Source organism: Sturnus vulgaris, chromosome 5, assembly GCF_052056855.1.
Source record: "Sturnus vulgaris isolate bStuVul1 chromosome 5, bStuVul1.hap1, whole genome shotgun sequence".
NCBI lineage: Eukaryota > Metazoa > Chordata > Aves > Passeriformes > Sturnidae > Sturnus > Sturnus vulgaris.
In genome coordinates, this window is record NC_142247.1 from 26,143,108 (window position 1) to 26,161,390 (window position 18,283).

Here is an 18,283-nt window from a genome sequence, read left to right on the forward strand (position 1 = left end):
AAAGGACATAATTCCATCCTAATCCTCCTGTGATACCACAAGTAAAACAAATGTACCCATTCCTACATGGGAAAACTGATACTTAAGTCTCTTACAGAGATAGCAGTACTTGGCTCTTTCTTCTCCAAGGCAACAGAAGTACACTGAAGAGATGTCTGCAAGAAAGATGCCATCTGGTACGCTATACAATAATTTCTACAAGACATCTTGTTCCCAATGGAATTCGGAATATGTTTATTGTGGGGCTGGGAATTGACTGAATCTGTGATATCAGAGGACACATGATTTCAAACATGTTGTAAGGCAGATCTGCTCTAAATGCTAAGTAATTTAAGAGCCTCTCAATTTTATATTTTCTGCTGTTAACAGAAAGAATTTTTCCTGATTTTTCTTTGTTTTTGGCCGAGGAGAAGAAGAAACTGCAGTGATTACTTGTAGATAAGGTGTTCTCCCCATCATTATGAACAGACTATTTTAAACAATTTTTTTTTGATACATAAATACTTGTTAAACATTGATAAACACCTCTGGTATTAAGGAATCAAAAAGAGGAATATTTTAGTAGTGACTAGAAGTGACCAAAAAATTTCTGAGTAGATAATATGAAAGAATAAATCATTAAGGTAAGCTGGCAGTTAAGTTTAGCAAAACTGGAAAAAAATAGATGCTACAGTAAATACTGAAAACTTTTTTTTTTTTTTAATTAAAGCTTCCAGTCTTATATAAAGTTGAATGAAATATAATTGTTCTCTTTATATTTATGATTTCAGGCAGATAAAAAAGTTACCCATGTACATTGTGATGGAACTTGTGTGACAGCAGTTAGCATGACAGGGTGTTCTAGTGAATAAACCAACCTAATGCATGTATTCCTGAGAGGAGATAAGGATAGCTTGGAGTAGGATGTTGTATGAGAAAAACTAAGCCAAACATCCAGCAGACCTCTACAATTGAAGTTTATTATGGGAGAAACATACCAGGTTCCAAGAAAGGTATGCAAGATTCTGGTTTACCTTATGCATTTCAGTTATATTATAAGGCAACTCCAAAGGCTTAGAGATTTTAAATTGTCTTTTTCATAAAACTCTGAAAAAATGGATGCCTTGCATAAAATCTGTAACTTCTGTCAGCAACCCGGCTCTTTGGATGATGATGGCACTGCGGATGATAATATTTGGTGATGCTGAATATTTATCTGTAAGTGCTTTCCATGACATATACAGAAACAAAACAAAATCAACAGGGACAGCTTGAATTTAAATAGAACTATCTAGTATCGATGATCTAAAGGTTACATTCCATTGCTTATGTATGGCTCAGAACTCACAAAAATAGCTCTCAGATCACAGCTAATCAAGCTAATGGAAAAACCCTCAGTGACTGGGAAAAATCATCCTCACAGTTATTTTCTGATTTTTATACCAATATTGATTATAACTCTACATTACCACTTTGTAAGTGTTGTATCTTTAATAACTATAACCTCAAAGTCAACAAGGAAAATTCATTTTACTTGACAAATGATTTGTCAGCAGTGACCTGTACTTTGTGAACTGCACTGGCCCTTCTACGAGTTTGCATTTCTGACTGCTGATATATTATTTACCCACAAAGAGTTCAGTCAAAGCACTCCGCTGTATCATGAAACATACATTTATCACAGACACTTCAAAGTTAGAATATTTTTCATGTTCAGTTGATTGCTTTGACAACTTTAATTTAGCCTCTCTTCAGAACGCATGCTGTTCAGTCAATGAGGAGCAAATATTATTTGAAAATTAAAATACCTGTTTTCTAGAGCACAGTCAGTGGACTAGAACTCATTTCTATTCAAGAATGTCATTACTATAATGCAGAGAAATATCTATCTATCTATCTATCTATCTATCTATCTATCTATCTATCTATCTATCTATCTATCTATCTATCTTATTTGGTAACATGCATTACCATGCAGCAAGACTGCTTGAGATAGTCTTTCCAGATTTTGATTTTCTATTTTAAATTAATAGATTTGAGGGCTAATTTTTTCAAAAGACATTGGGATAATCCAATATATATATTATATAGCATTGCAACATGCATGACTTCAGTCAGATGTATATCCTTGGTTTACAGAACAGAAATGCAAGATGCAGCCCACTGAATCACAAGGAATTAGTTAAGAACTTATGGATTCTTTTCTGCAAGACCACAGGATCCAGCTGCTTCATCTAGCTCATCTAGCTTCATCATTCATCAGCTTCAATCACAGTGGCTACTATTAGATGACTACAGAAGAGTATAAGAATAAGATGGAAATCCAGCAATCCTTTGCTAGCATTTTTCCCATTTCCAGCAAATTGCAGCTGAATGCCTTCCTGAAAGAGAAAGTGTCTTTATGCTTAATTGTCCTTTATGTATTTTTCTGACAGTTTGGTGGTTGATGAAATATGGTCTAAGAAAGCGCCATCCTTATTTGAGTTCAATAGAAGTTAATAATATTTTCTGGGAAAAGGAGTTACTGTCTCAGAGAAATTTCTTGGGAAGTTTTACAGGATAATAGTAACACTACTCTCATCACCTATGAGTAATCATTTTCACTGCTTTCGTCTAGTAAGGAAAAAAAAAAAACCTTGAAAATTTACATGACACCATGACCAATCAAAATATTTTACTTAATTCAGTAAAAATTTTAGACTACTGTTAAAAGCTAGTACACTGAGTGCATATATATAAAAAATGTATATTACATAGTCTTGCTAAAAAGGAAGCTCAACCCTTTATCCTATAATTCCTGGCACCATAAACCCAAATTTATATATTTTTAAATTTGAGCAAATCTTCTTACAGGTCTGTGCTAAGTAGATCCAGACTAGCAAACAGGCAGGTCTAGGTAACACAGAACTAGGTAACAGAGAGTTATTTGAAGAAAGTACTAAAAAAAAAAAACAAAACAAAAAGAAGATATCTGCACATTAAATAAATGATTTCATATATTTCATTCTTAATTTCATAGATTTGGTAACTGCTGGAAGGTCCTGCAAAGAGCTGTGGAAATGAGAAGCATGCACTGGCACATATTTTTTAAATTCTGAATCATTAAATTATACATAATGGAAGATTAAAGATTTCTCCTGGGGTTATTTTATAAGTCAGATTCAACCTGAGAATAGCGTGGCATTTTTTCCTGTTTGCTTTTGCTTAGCTGGGTTCACAAGCTCCCTTCCTCAAGTGCACCAGATTTCAGACTGAACTTTTCCTTTGAACAGCTGATCTGGTGAATTCCTTTCTCTCCTTCCTATTCTTTCTAACGTCATTTTATAATTAATTTTCTATGCTCCCTGTTTCTCTCACTACTTCTTATTCTCCTTGTAAATTATGGACATTTGCTCTTTTGTCTTCCTTCACCCCAGCTACTACAACTTATTGTTTTATTTAACATTAGTATTTTTCCTTTTCTAATCTTTTTCTCCCACTTCCTCTCTCAGATCTTTTAAAAACAAGTTTAAAAAGATGTTAATTTAAAAATAAAACAACTTGTCTGAGATTAAACTACCCCAAGATTTCTTTAGAGTTAAGACTAGGTTGGATTTGGTATTTCAGGCAATACTAACAACTTCAGTGGTCAGTGGAGCATGTCACCTTCTTGCTCTGCCCACTGGGTGCAGACATCTCCTTGTTTTTTAGGCAACACTATCCAATCTCTGCTTCCTGACAAAAAGTCAGGCTCTCCACAGGAACTTACTTTATTACACACAAACTCTATAACCACCTTCTGTAATATTTATCCCCTGCTAACACAGGCTCTGCAGCACCACAAGAAAACTGCAGCATCTTTCAATGAATAATAAAGATGTTACTTGAGTGGGTGGCATGCTGGCACAGCTCTGGCAACTCACTGGACTCTTTGCATATGGATGAGCTTATGTAAACCCAGTTCATCCTGTCTGTGAGCTCCCTCATGTCAACGGCTCTATTCTCACTCTCCCACCTCTGGAGCCTAGGGTCTTGTTTCAAGAATTTGTGCTGATGCTTACAGCACTGCAAATACCTCTCATGACATTGTACTTAGTCCTGCATGGCTTTTTGTTTTAGAAATTGGAATGATGCAAATGCAACTCTTCAGACAAGTTTCATAGAATGTACTCTAGGAATCATTCCTTACCTGGTTCATTTGATATCAAAGCTAAAGGATCTCAGCTTGAGCTCAACTGGTCCTGCAGGTACAGGTTAGCTGAAAATGCACTCATCAGACTAGTTCCATCAGTACTTTATAATGATTATTGCAGATTAATGATTATTTCCTACACTGCAAAGCAGATCAAAAGTTGAGGTGGTTTACTAAGCAAGCCCAACACCTACATGTAGTCTCACATGCTGGTTTAGAGCTGTTTAGCCACATTTCTTGCTACTCATTTCAAAATTTTCATGTACATGGATTTTCTTCCTGCATAAATTTGAGAAGAATGGCTGGGCTCTATATAAATGCCATATTGATATGCAAATAGGGGGATTTGTGTACTGACAAGATAATATATTCTTTAGAATTATGCTCTATGAAGCACTTCAAATAGCCTAGCAGAAAACAAAAGTAGCACAAGGTAACTGAGATAGGCCATCATACTCTGTAAATAGTAGAGCAAACAGCACAGTTTGTAAGAAATATTTATCTAAACTCATGCATGAAGTGCAAGTATTGTCAATGAATAATAAATACACTTCAGAAGTAGCTTCCAGAACAATTCACCACTTTAGACTAAATGCTATTTTTAGCATTTAATGGAAATGCATATTATCAATCAATAATTTAACCTCAGCCATTCTCAAAATTCTAACAGTGCAATAACCTAAAATAAAGAGCAGCAATGGATATAAGTAGAAAAACAAATTCCTGGTATCATGAATTATGATGCTGGGGTGGTAAGTAGTATATTGCAAATAATTTTCGAAAGATGTGAAGGCAATGCAGTACCTTTCTGAATACAGGGAAATGAAACAAGAAAATACCGATCCTAACATTACAATCATGAACTCAGGTTAACAGTCTGGGTTAGAAACTAAATGAATTCACTTTAATAAGTTCAATATTCTGAATTACTTCATTTTCTGTAGGTGGAATGAAAACTAGAAACAATTTGGCGTGCTGTAAATTCTATAATAAGCCAAAGATTTTTCAACTAGCATGTGATGTTCTTGTGATTACTCGAAATGTGATTACTAGAAATATGAATACAAAGATTCATACCTATTTAAACCCAAGGACTACTAGAAGGAAACATGAGTGAATCAGCTGAACTTTCAAGAAACCATTATTAATAGAGTTTTAGTAGACTTAGATCTCTGTATTATTTATGAAAGACAAACTTCATCATAGTCTCACTTGCCACAACATTTCCAACACTAACATATATTTGAGAGTAACATTCCTGTCATTTCATACAAAACACTACCAGAGATACTGAACAAAGTTTTAGAGATTTGCAATTAGCAATCATATATGAAAATAACAAACTGATTACTGAAGCCAAATCTGAAAAATCTATTTTAGAAGTTAGGAATATTCTGTTGCCTTTAAAGTATTTTCTGTCCACAGGCTGTGAAAGCCTCTTTTTTATCAGATATTTTTAATTCCATTGATGTGCTCATTCGTATTCTGCACACATTTTTTCAATCTGGTATTGAATTTGATTCTGCTTTAGAAATAAATGCTGTTCCATTTAGTCAAATAAATGGAATAAAATATTAACATACATGTGTTTAAGTGGCTACATAGTTCCAAGATTCAGATTAAACAGCTAGGAAAAAGCTGAACCTAAACATGTGATTTCTAAAACTTTCAAGTAATCTGCTAATTCTTCCCACATCATTTATCATGGCTTGGAAAAAATACCTTTGGAATTATAGTAGATGATTATTAGAGCATTATAGAATAAAGGCATCATTGGCTTGTTACTTTTTAGGCACACCAGCAAGCGCTCTGGCTTTAACTTGGTGAAATTCAGCCAAACTGTTTTTGTGGAAACTCCCCCATACCATTGTGGTTCGGTAGAGAAACAGGCAAGACCTCAGTCTTACTGGAAATAACTTTGAAAAATGTTTTAATCCTTTTTTTTTTTCGAGTTCTGAAATCTGAAATCTTCCTTTGTTGATCCTTTCATCTCCTACCTAGGTGGGCAAAGCTCAGACATAGATTCAGCCTCATGGTGGGAAGAGATACATTCTACACAGCTCAGTAACTTCAGGACAGAGGACTTTGACAGAGGAGATAATTGACCAGGAAGAGCAGATTTCACCATTAACATCATCCTTAGAAATGTTTTTAAATCCACTTCAGAGTTAGGGACCCATTTACTACCAATAAAACCCAGGAGGTAATGTGAGCAATATTATTTTTAAACAAATTTCACAACCAGTTAATTTGAGATATAGCATGATTTGGTTTTATCATTGGAATTTCGTAAGGTTAGACCATAGGTAGGTATACCCAAACTTTTAAAGCGAGAATAACTTTTATTCACTTCCTTTACATTTTCTGTAGAGTAACATATACACTTTTTCTAAGCACTGTCCCCAAACATGCTTAAACATCATACTACTAAATGCTCCATTTTACTATTATTTATCAGTATTTCTGCACTTCATGCCCTTGGAAGTCACTGAAAATCTGACTTTTTGAGTTTTGCACTCTGTGTAATCATACCATTCTGCATTCTGTCTCAAAACAAATATTGGAAGTGTATATAATATAGCTCTATATCATGACATACATATTTCTTTATAACTCAGTATCTTTCACTTCTTCTAAAAGGAAATTATACAATGTGAGAATGTTTTAAAAATACTGAAACAAGGCTTTAATAACAGTGGTAAGTACACTATTTGAATTTCCACAGATTTGAGTAGCATTCAAACTGTACATAAATTGTTCATGTCTGTGGTCATAAAAACTTCTTTCTTAACCATATTTAACAACGGAATAGATGGATCAGCTATTAGTTTAAGAACAAAATAAAAGAAGAGATGGGTAGAGGTTCAGTATGTATTACTTGTCTTTCTACGAATAAATGTTTCTAGAAAATAAAAAAACCTTTAGATCTGACAAAATTTTCCAAAGAATACATTGTTTGTATTCTGGGGGGGGGAAGTTTGGATGCTCAGGAATAACAGTACAGGAGACTAGACTTCTGACGGTTTTAATTTTTATTTTTTAAAAAGAAGAAAATATCGGTATTGAAATAGAGCCTTAATTTTCTATGCTGTTTCAACAGCAAGTTACATCTGATGTGGGGAAATACCCCTGAAAAGTCTCAGCATATTAAGTCAGTCAAAATTACATGTCAATCCTCCAATTAAGAGAGAGGTTGTAGAAGATTCCTTTGTTCAAGCAGTTCTGTTGCAGACCAGGTCTGACAGCCACAAGTAGACTACACCAAAACTGACAAGAATTGAGCTATACATTTACCCTCTGATGGATGTCAATATTTATGATGTTATAGTTCCATTTTCCTAAGTTTCTTTGTTTGCTATTAATATTCTCTATTCTTTCTAGAAGACATATGCCAGAAATCATTTATCCAAGTCTGTGAATATAATGACTGAATTTCTTTGCAACAGATTTGGAAAAAGAAGCCTAACAATGAACACAAAAAGCATGGACAGAGATAAAAGGTTAATGTTGACTGACACTTATAAAGAGTAGAAATGTAAAAAGTATCAGAATTAAAGACTACTTTGGTAAATATGGTCCAATGACTTACATTTTTACTCTATTTCCTGTTTAGCCTGAGCCTTCCATTGTAGTAGGCTGTTTCAAACAAAACTGGTGTATGAAGAACATAGAGCTGAATTTATGACACTACAGGGTGAAGTTGCTAATATAATAGGAATACTTGAGTAGAAGAAAATAAAATAAATGCCTGCAGCTTTTTGCATTCAACTCTCATTGCATTTCTTGTAAAACATAGCTAAAAGCTCTAGAATTATCTTGCAGTTTGCCAGTTTCTATAAGGTTTTGTTTTTCAATGAATCATTAAAACAGATACATTTTTATCTCTTGTTTAGATTTTTATGATGTAGAAGTCAAAAAACTATTAACCCAATTATATATGATAATTTCTGTAGAATTTATATGATCTTTAGGTAAATTAAATGACGTGCAATACATTAGGACTATCACATTCTCAGTAAATAAATGCTAAAAATATTTCTTCCTCATATTTTATAGCTATATGCCTTCTGTTCTCCACTATTTTATCATCTAGATGATTGCATTCACTTAAATTACCATACAAGTAATTTGAAATGAAGATATTATTAATAGAAATAGGAAGGTTGGTATGAATAATGCAGAGGAAGAAATGCACATGTGAAAGTACCAGAAGAGATAGTGCCTCAAAGAGTTAAAGGCATGGCCTGGACTGATAATCAAGGACACTGCTGGCAGTGGTAAAACACTAGGGAATACATTCCTGTCAAGAGGAGGAGTGTGCTCTGATAAACAGCAGCTCGGACAATTTATCAGCAGAAGACCCTGCACTACAGCAACAACATTATGGCACACTGCATGTGATATTCATCTTTTTGTTATTCCAAAAGGATGACCTAAAATATCTGAGAAAAGGAAGCAAAAACAATGACTGCCACCGAAGAAAATTTTGGATCAAAAGGACCTTATCACAGCAAATGTTGGTTCTTAAAGGTCTATGAAAAAATAGTTTGCTTTTCCTAATCAAAAGGAACCCAACAGATGCACTAAGAATGCAACAGTCAGCCTACCACAACGCACAAGCGACCACGGACAAGGAATTTGGTCACACACACCTTGCTTTTGGGTACTGAGTGTGACAGGCTCCATACGAGAATGTGACTGACTGAAAACCCTTTTACCTAAAGGAACAATCACTTCTGCCTTCTGTAATGCAAATTCCCCCCCAGCTGTTCTGCCGTGGCACACGTTCACATTCCAGTTGTTGATAGGATAAAAGGAAGGGTGGAACCAAACACAAAAGTGCGGCTCTCTTTCCTAAAGTGCAGTCCTATAATTGCTGCTAAAGAGTTCAAAGAATTGCAACTTAGTAATTTCAGGCTGCATATGCATTTCCTATTGAGGAGCCATCAAACAGCACTGGGAGCTGACAACAGCTGCTGGAGCTGCCTCATCCCATCAGGTTCCTCTTCTACGAGCAACAGAGTCAGGCTCCTTCTGTCTTTTGCTTTTTTGCCATCTATGATGCTACAGGTAGTTTGGTCTTTTTGCACAGTATATCAGCTTCAAAGGGAAGTTGGGAGAGAAGTGATGTTATCCTTATTTTACAGTCTGGTTGTTGTCGTTAGCTATTGCAAAATTACAGTTATGTGTTCAAAACTGTAAGCTTAAGAGGAGTCCCTCTTAGTAAGAAGCTTCATGACTCATTTTATTAAAGTCTTTCAATTAAGTCCACTTTATCAAAGCTCTTATTTTAACCAAATGGAGATTTAAAAAAGACAAGGTAAATGCTTCAAAACAGGGTCTAAATTACAAAAAAATATATACTTTTAAGTCTAGAATGTACCACTGTGAAGTCTTCCTTATGCCAACATGCCTACACATACCCAATTAAAATTCTGCCTTAAGTACTTATATTTTATCTGTTTTCAGCTCTTGGAGGAGGGAGGATATTAACAGCTTTGGAGGAAAATCACTTTGCCAAAACTGCAACCATATGGCAGCAAAGAGAAAAGGGCCAGCCTAACAAGGCTTAATTTCTTAAAAAAAAGTTTGACTTTTGAGTTAATATATTAGCTTTTATAGGCAGAACTATGCTAGGGATGATGAAGGCTTCATGTCTGAGCAGTGGCAGAGGAACAGGTGGAAAACAGAGAGGATCCCAAGCATGTAGCTTCAGGCAGTCAAAGGTTTTGCCCAATTTCAGTTGTATTACAGTTGTACAGGGCACAACATGAACACTTACTCTTCTCATTCAGCTTTTCTGGATGTGCCCCACATGATTCCATCTTTTCCTAAGCTGGTGAAGTCATGTCTACTTTATTTTCCTTATCATTGAGCTCAAAGTCATTTCCCTCACAAATCTGTAAAGTAATATTTCTTAAATTTTTTTCCCATACTGCAAAGGAGAAATCATCAATAATAACCCTGGTCATATCAGTAGAGAAGGTAAATGAACAAAGAAAATAACTTTTATATGATGTCTATCTACAACTTTCATCCTGAAATAGAAAATTTGAGAAAAGAACACTACAAAATGTCTTCTAATTCAGTGGTCTGCGACCTACTGTCAGTCCCTGGCATTAAATTTGGACTACATGACATTGAAATACAAATATACAAAAAAATAGTGGGCACATCAAGAAGCAATAAGGTCTTGCTTGTACAGAAAACTTGACATAAAGTGTAGTTGTAGGTTTATTCTGAATACAGCACAATGCAGTGCAGTCCTGCCTTCAAATGAGATATAGCTAGTGCAGTCAACTCAGGCATAGCCTTCAGTGTTCTAGAGTCCTTTTGGTTTCAGAGCAGCCCTAAAAGAGCCAACTCATGAGTCTCTCTGAAGCTGTACACATGAGGATACATTCTGCTAAAGTAAATACTCCGCAAGATTTGCTAGCTTCCTTGAAAGTCATTTTTTTTTCATGTGGTGCGATTCTGTTTCATATACCTCTTCCAGTGAAAAGCAACATTAATCTTTGAAAGGCAAGCACTCAGGCTGTGTCATTGAGCCAGGTTTGTAGCCTTGATACTGATATTAAGACATAGATGCTGCATGTGGTGCTAGGATTATCTCCAAGCACGGGAAAAGGCACTGCTCTCATAAAATGGCACCACAAAACCCTGTTAAATACAATCGTCCTAAATGCAATAAGATTTTTGTTTATTTCAGCTGTGAGAAAAAGGCTTGACAGTATATTTCAAACTAAAATCTTAGATAAACAAAATAAAGATAATCCAATAAACTCTACCCTGTCTGCTTCTAGGTGAAACAATGAGAGCACTCAAGGGTAGGTACATGCTCAGCTCACCAAAAATATATTGACTTGTATACATATAGCAACTGTTTAGTGCATTTATGGACAGCATCCAAAACAGAATTTATGATTAGTGGAATTATAAAACTGTAAATGTCTCTCCATGCGCTAGAACATATTTGATAGAAGTGGCTCTCTCAGAAAACTGAAATGATTGCTGACTATTTTGATGTGGAAAGACTTTCAACAAGTATTTTCTTACTCATTATTTTAACTGCTTTGATTTGACACAATTCTAGATTTAATCATGATGATATGATATCCATTATCCATTTTGGTTTGTCTTTTTCTTTTGAAGATTTTTTTGATTATTCCCTTCCAAGTGATTTGCAAATATAAGTAAACCCTGAGTCATGCACCTGCAAACAGTTTCCAAGCTCCAGCTAACACAGACTTACTGCTGTGTATGTCTTGAAAGACTTCTTATTGTTGGGGAAAAAAATTGCTTATAATTAGGCAAAGAAAATATGAAATTGTAGCGTTTCTTCTTTTTATTTTACTTTGTAGATAGGTTCCTTCTAAATCATGTTATCACAGTAATCACAGAATCATTACAAAATAGACTCAAAGGGGCATAAATCAGTGACCTATTCCATTCTGACTCAAGCCAAGGCCAGTTATATCCCAACAGTTAGTCTTTCTCATTCTGGCAACTATTCAAACATCTTGCAGATGCTGTTGAATGTAACCAAAGTTATAATCTTCCTAATAATCTATTTGGATGCTTCACTATATCATCTTTATACTTTTGTCCTGTGGAACAGAGGGAAATTCATTTTGGGTAGCTTTATACAGCTACATCAGAGGAGCTCCTCTAAGGCACCAGTGCCATTTTGCATGCTTCAGATATTCAGACACGATGAACAATAACAAAAAAGTGCCTGCTTATCTAACTCAGCATTGATGGCTCAGAGGTGCTCAATGCAGTCTACACCCCAGAAATCTGAATTTAGACATTACAAGAAAGATTAATATGTCTGACCTACCATTATTTTCATCAAGCTCATGCTTTCTTAATTAATTTGTAAGAAAAACAGATGAGACAATGTCAAAACTCCAAATGAAGTCCAAATACTGGATAGCTACTCTTTTCCCCTTACCTAATATTTCCTATCCACTCCTAGAAGGGAATTAGATGGGTTTAATAGGCTTGTTCTTGGCAAATCCATATTGTTTATTACTTATTTCTTCTACCTACTTAAAGTAGTATATCTGTTGACTTGTTTATGAATTGAAAATAATTCCCCACATTCTTCTTTCTTTCCTCATCTAAAGATAAGTTCTATGTTATTCTTATTTAGTCTTTTGGTACCTCATGAAATCTCAGAGAAAGCCACCAATAGGCCTAAGTTTTGCAGACAGTTAAGAAACCTAACTATACAGTCTGTTCTTTCCTTATCTGCAATTGAGATTTTAGCTCTAGGATTAACTGTACATGTCATATGTTCACTGACAACCTTTACAGTAAACTCATGTAATAAAAATCGCTGTGTACTTTTATCTGCACCTACTCCATGCACCCTTTCCTTTCCTCCAGTAGCTCTCTTAGGTACATAAGATTTCTTTGTTCTTCTTCTATCTATTAATATACTAATATAATTATGTTACATTAAATCTTGCTAGTTGCTTCTCACTGAGTGCTTTGGCACTTCTGACATGTCTCTACACATGCATATTATTCCACCATGTTTGGTAAAGAACTAAATTTTCCTCATTTTGCCTAAGGTGAAAGAAGAGATGAAAATTTAGCTCAGCTGGTCTTTTACACTTTCTTTTCTTCACATTGGTGAAGGTTGTACTATGGTCTTTAGTAGATTACTGTTGAAAACCCCACATATTTATCTTGAACCTGTGCCCTATATATTTCTTAAAATAAAATCTCTGAATTTGATGACATCTACCTTCTTCAGCTTCTTTTTCTTGGGCAGTCTGTCAATGTAATTTCTTACACAAAAATGGCAACTAAAATCCCCCATTACTACCATGTCCAGTGTCTTTGGAAAAATATGAAGAAGAAATATATTCTTTATTGCCTCCCTGGACACCAAAAGGTATTTAAAAGTCCCATTTTTTTGGATTTCAAAGCAAGTTGCCTTATTTAAGATTATGATTTTTGTTCTTGCCAAATGGTTCTCATTTTAAATTTTCTCTCAGGAGAGAGAAGTTACATTTAGGGTGTATCTGACTGATGCCAGACTTGGACATGAGATGAGAGGCAATATTATCTTGAATCTTCAACTTGTTTATTCACTGCCACAGAGCCTGATAAGAACTTTTGACTTGCTAGGATAATTCTTAGCATTACCATTATTATTCTTTATTCTATGTTAATGATTGGTGCAATTCTTTGCAATTTGGCTCTTTGAAGAAGCACATCAGCCATAATTTAAGTACCAGGTGTTGCAGATGTTTCTACATCACCTTGAGTAGATCAGTAGCCAGCAGCACCTTGTATTTCCTCTTGGTAATAGGTTTTTTTATTCCTTGGGCTAGTGTTTGGGGTTTTTGTCAATTATAAAGAGTTGTTGCTACTTGCTTCCTGGTCAGCACTCCTGCTTTTCATTTGTCAGAGGACATCAACAATCATCTTCCTCTCTAGTTTTGTTTGCTCCTCCAGTACCTGCACTGCTACCAAACAGACAGCTCTGCTTTAATTTATTTTTTTTCCTAAATGCATGCTGTGGATGAAGTCCTCATGAGCATACTCAGTTTGAATCTCTCCTTTTATGGCTCCTCTAATTGCTTCTTAAGCAATTTCCCTGGAGATGTAAGAGAAGTCTTTCCAGATATCACCAGTAGGAAAATACAGGCCAAAGTTCTGGCAAGTCCATTCAAGAATTTCATCACAAGATGTCATCATTGTCTAATTTTAAATATAGCTATTTAATTATGAACATGAGACATATTTCCTCTCAAATATTTTACACTGAGAATGAGATACTATGTATAACAAAAAGCTCTTTATCTTCATGATTGATAGATTTATGTTTGAATTTTACATATTTTTTCTTTTATTAGCAGCTCATGAAAACACTGAAGTATAATATGAAGTACAGGACTAAGCAAACATTAAAATGAAGGATTCCATAGGAAGCTACATTTACTCTTCAGTATTAGGAGAAATTTTGCTACTTGCTAAAAAATTATTAAACAAGTGAGATTTCCTGACTACAGTGCTCAATAATCTAGATGTTTCCAGTTCAACAGTAGATGTTTCTTTAACTTACACAGTCTGAACATTAAAAATATTATTTTTAAGCTTTACTGGATAAGCTTTTTCCACATATATTCAAGTAAAAACTAAAATCCCTCATATATATACATAAACTGATGAAGTATTTCAAAATTATATTATCTGATATCATACTGGTTGATTTTTATCCCTAAGCATAGGCCAGAGCTTTACCTTTGGGTGTGTTATGTTTAAAGTGAAGCCTGCTAGCAGTGAGAAGTAAGAACTCCTTATTTCCTCCTAGATAACCCATTATTCGGTTATTACTTAGACAATAAGAAATAACATACTTGAAGTATAACATATTTGATACACAAAATGCATTTGATTCAATATTAGCTCCCTTTGCTGTCTAAATTTTGTTTAACTGAATTTGGAAATGGCCAAAAGGAATGAAAAGTGAAAGACATACATGTGAAGCTGCATATATTCAGGTCTATAGTAGAAAGACATGTCTTTACTGCAAGCTGAATGTAAAGCAAAACTGATAAAATTTAAGGAAAGATAGCTGTATTTTGGTTGATTGTAACTTGATGTCTTAATTAAGAGCAAAATGAAATTATCATCCTAAACTAGCTAAAGACTGTTAAGAAGTTGACAGGAAAGAAAAAAATGTTGGTGTTCAGAAAGCTGCACACTAATAGAAAGTAAGTTAGGACTCAATGTCCACTCTGGGAAAGGAAGCAAAGAAAAGAGTAAATCTTCTGCCAGCTGCAAGAGTGGAAAAACCAAATGCCATACTTCTATGTCAAGAAAAATAAGGTATGCAGTAGAAGTGTAAAATGGCTGATGACAAGAGTTGTGAGGTGTTTTCTGATCTTAAAAAGGTAGAAAATGAAAAGCAGTTGCCAGTCACAGGAACAGACAGAGCAGTATTTACACATGACTAAGTTATGGAAAATTTATACTGTTGTTATTGTCTCCATTTCATAGCTTTTACTCTGCAGCTTCTTACCCTATATCTGATTTTGCCTTTGGTGCCTGTGTGTGCTACCATGGGAAGCTGACCCTGGCTGGATTCTGGGTGCCCAGCAAATGACTCCATCACTGCCCTCTTCAGCAGGACAGGGCAGGAGACAAAATAAGAAAGAAAAGAACCCCTTGGGTCAAGATAAAGGCAGTTTAATACAGCAAAAGAAAAGGCCTGTGCGAAACCAAAAGAAAACAAAAAAATTTATTCTCTGCTTCCTATCAGCTGGTGATATTCAGCCTCCCCCTCCTTTTCCTTAGATTTTATTGCTGAACAGCCCTGTCTGATATGGACTATTCCTTTGCAGCTTGAGTCAGCTGTCCTGGGTAAGTCCCCTCCCAAGATCTCGCCCACTCTCTCCCTGCTGGCAAGGGGGGAATGCTGGAGAGGCAGCCTTGGTGCTGCGTGAACACCAGGGTGTTTGACAGGTGAACACATTTCTAGCTGCCAATGCAAAGAACTATGAAGGCTGCTGCGGGAAAGATAACTCCATCTCCAGCAGACCCAGTACAACTACCACAATAAAATATAAGAAACAGAAAATTCTGAATTATTTATAGTATCTTCAGAAATTATTCACTATCTCCTAACACAGTTTGTCTATAAACAGTTCTGTTTCCCAATGCTGCAAGTTGCAGAAAGAACAGACTGCCAGAACAACATTCCTAGCACTTCTCATGATATTGCCCCTTACTCTTTTTAGAAAAAATATAAGCTGAGTCTGCTTCTTTTATCTGCAACTATATTTGCATTCAAATCAGTTATTTTCTCTTTCTTCTAGGTCCCCTTTTCACTGTAAGCTACTGTTAAAATAGCTGTGTCAATTATATTTAATTGATAAGACAAAGTTTCATCCTGTATATATGTAATGTTCCATTAAATGGACAGTTGTTCATATATATCCTTTTCCAAATTTTAAGTGATAAGGTATATAATAGCCTACCCTATACATAATCCCAATGCAATTTTTACCAGTACAGCTGAGTTAACACAGCTTTGCCTCAGGACTAAATTATTCAGACATACAAGTCAGTTTTCCCTCCATGAGTCAGAGAGGAGACATAATAAAATGTTTTAAAAATTCTTATCAGCACAGTTGCACAGGTTTATGCTGACAGACCAACAGGCTAGGCATGACTTAGGGTTCTTAGAACTCTCCATGGTAGGGGAGGTTTTCAAAATTTCCCATCATTGCTAACACCAGTCACTTCTGTCAGCAACATTTTCAGCCCTGTGCCAAATATTTCTTCGAAGCAGCATTATATAATACAATACTTTAAAAAGTGTCAGCAGTTATTGGATTATATATACTCAGAGCTCCATCATTCCAAACAAAACCTCATCTGAAAAAGATTGCAAAATACCCCCCCTAGAAGAAAGGCTTCAATACAAAGACATTAATGGAGTATTTTTTCTGGTAAGATTTCAAAACAACATTAATGACTCCAACATGCTATTTAAAGCAACAGCTCCAGGACACTGGGCCTAATGCATCTCTAACAGTAAACAACATAGATTCTGTTCGTGGTTATTCAAATATCTACAAATGATTTCAACACAGTGGGTTACTTAGCAATGTCTTATCCACAGTTTCCCTACGGACACTTAAGTCAAAATTAAACAATAGTTGGTTGTTTTTCCTTACTTGTAGTGTGATCTTTCATCTCCCCCAGTCCAGTATTAATTCCAGCATCGATTGAACTCATGATTTTATCAATCTACAAAAGAGAGAACAGTGAAGCAATTGAGGGATCCCATCTTCAGTATTTTATTTTAGTTTTTCCTGCATAGATTTATGGCATTATTACTCTCATTAGGAAAACAGCAATCAAAATTGTAAAAGCGCATAAATCAAAGGTAGACAGTTAATTTCTCCACTTTGATTTTTATTTTGCAATATTTGTATGCTAGCAAAAACTAAAGCTTGGGACTAGTATTTCTTTTTCCATGGTAGAGCTCCTTGCATACTGATGACTCTGGTCATCTAGGTATGACTACGAGTAGTTTATCTAAGGAGTAATATTAATGAATTAAAAAAAATATATTTTGCATGTTCTAAAGTATTTAAAATACACACAATTAATACTTCCAGAGAATTTCCTAGCTCCTTTTCTTTTCATCTGCCCCAAGGGCACTAAATAGATATGAAACATAGCTGTGTCTCCACGTACCACAGAACAACATTCTCTGTGAAACAACACTGCATTCATTGATCCCAAAACTTAGACACATGTTTATAAGGCACATAGAACTTACTAGGTCAAAACCACTGCATCCATTCTATTTTTTGTAAGAACAGGACAAACCAAAAAGTGAATCAAAAGGTTGCTGTGGACTAAGAAGGTAGAAAAAGAGAAACACACTTTACTAAGCTTAATATTAGGACTAGTAGGAAAAGTATGCAATAGTCACTGGTGAGAGGAGAAAGTCTGGAAATTATGACAGAATCTGCAGATTGACTATTTATACTACATATACATATATATATATACACACACGACACTTTTTTAACTCTTAAGATCAAACCTTGATTACCATGTAGAAAGGCAAACCTCACCTAACTCTAATCAGGATTTTATAACATACCCAAGTTGTAAAGATCAAAACCTGATAGTCTTAGTACATCTCCATTGAGAGTATCTCCCTTACAATGAAAAGTGCCTTAAAAAGCCCTATCAAATCAGACATTTAGGCTAGCTTGAAACATTTTCCTAGAAAAATAACCAACCACATAATTAAACTCTGGGTTCTTTCTGAACACAATAGCACCCTGGAGATAGATGCATTTCCCCACTGTAGTAGTTTTAAAGAGAAATGCTCATGTCTCTGTAGGAGCAGTAAAGATCTAAACATTTCACACTCTTAATTTACCTCAATGAGATGAGTACTTCTATGTCTATGAAGAACCACTTACACTATTGAAATTCAGCACAGGAAAAAAAACCCGTTAAACATAAGGTGTCTAAAAATTAATTTAAATCGAATTCTAAACCTAAAATGAAGTCTCTCACATGAGCAAGCACGTGCACTACAAATTCAGTGCGGAAATTTGTGTTAGTAGTCCTGAATTCATTGCA

The 18,283-nt window shown here is 35.1% G+C and overlaps 1 protein-coding gene across 11 annotated transcripts in view; it reads right to left on the minus strand.

Moving 5' to 3' along the window:
• The window catches only part of ANKS1B (ankyrin repeat and sterile alpha motif domain containing 1B), a 405,789-nt gene that overhangs the window by 193,415 nt on the left and 194,091 nt on the right, over nucleotides 1-18,283 (minus strand). For all 11 annotated transcript variants that reach the window (XM_088165098.1, XM_088165094.1, XM_088165099.1 and 8 more), the window contains exon 14: nucleotides 16,852-16,924. In XM_088165098.1, coding sequence (XP_088021224.1) covers nucleotides 16,852-16,924 — 73 coding nt within the window. The remainder of the gene's footprint in view (nucleotides 1-16,851; nucleotides 16,925-18,283) is intronic.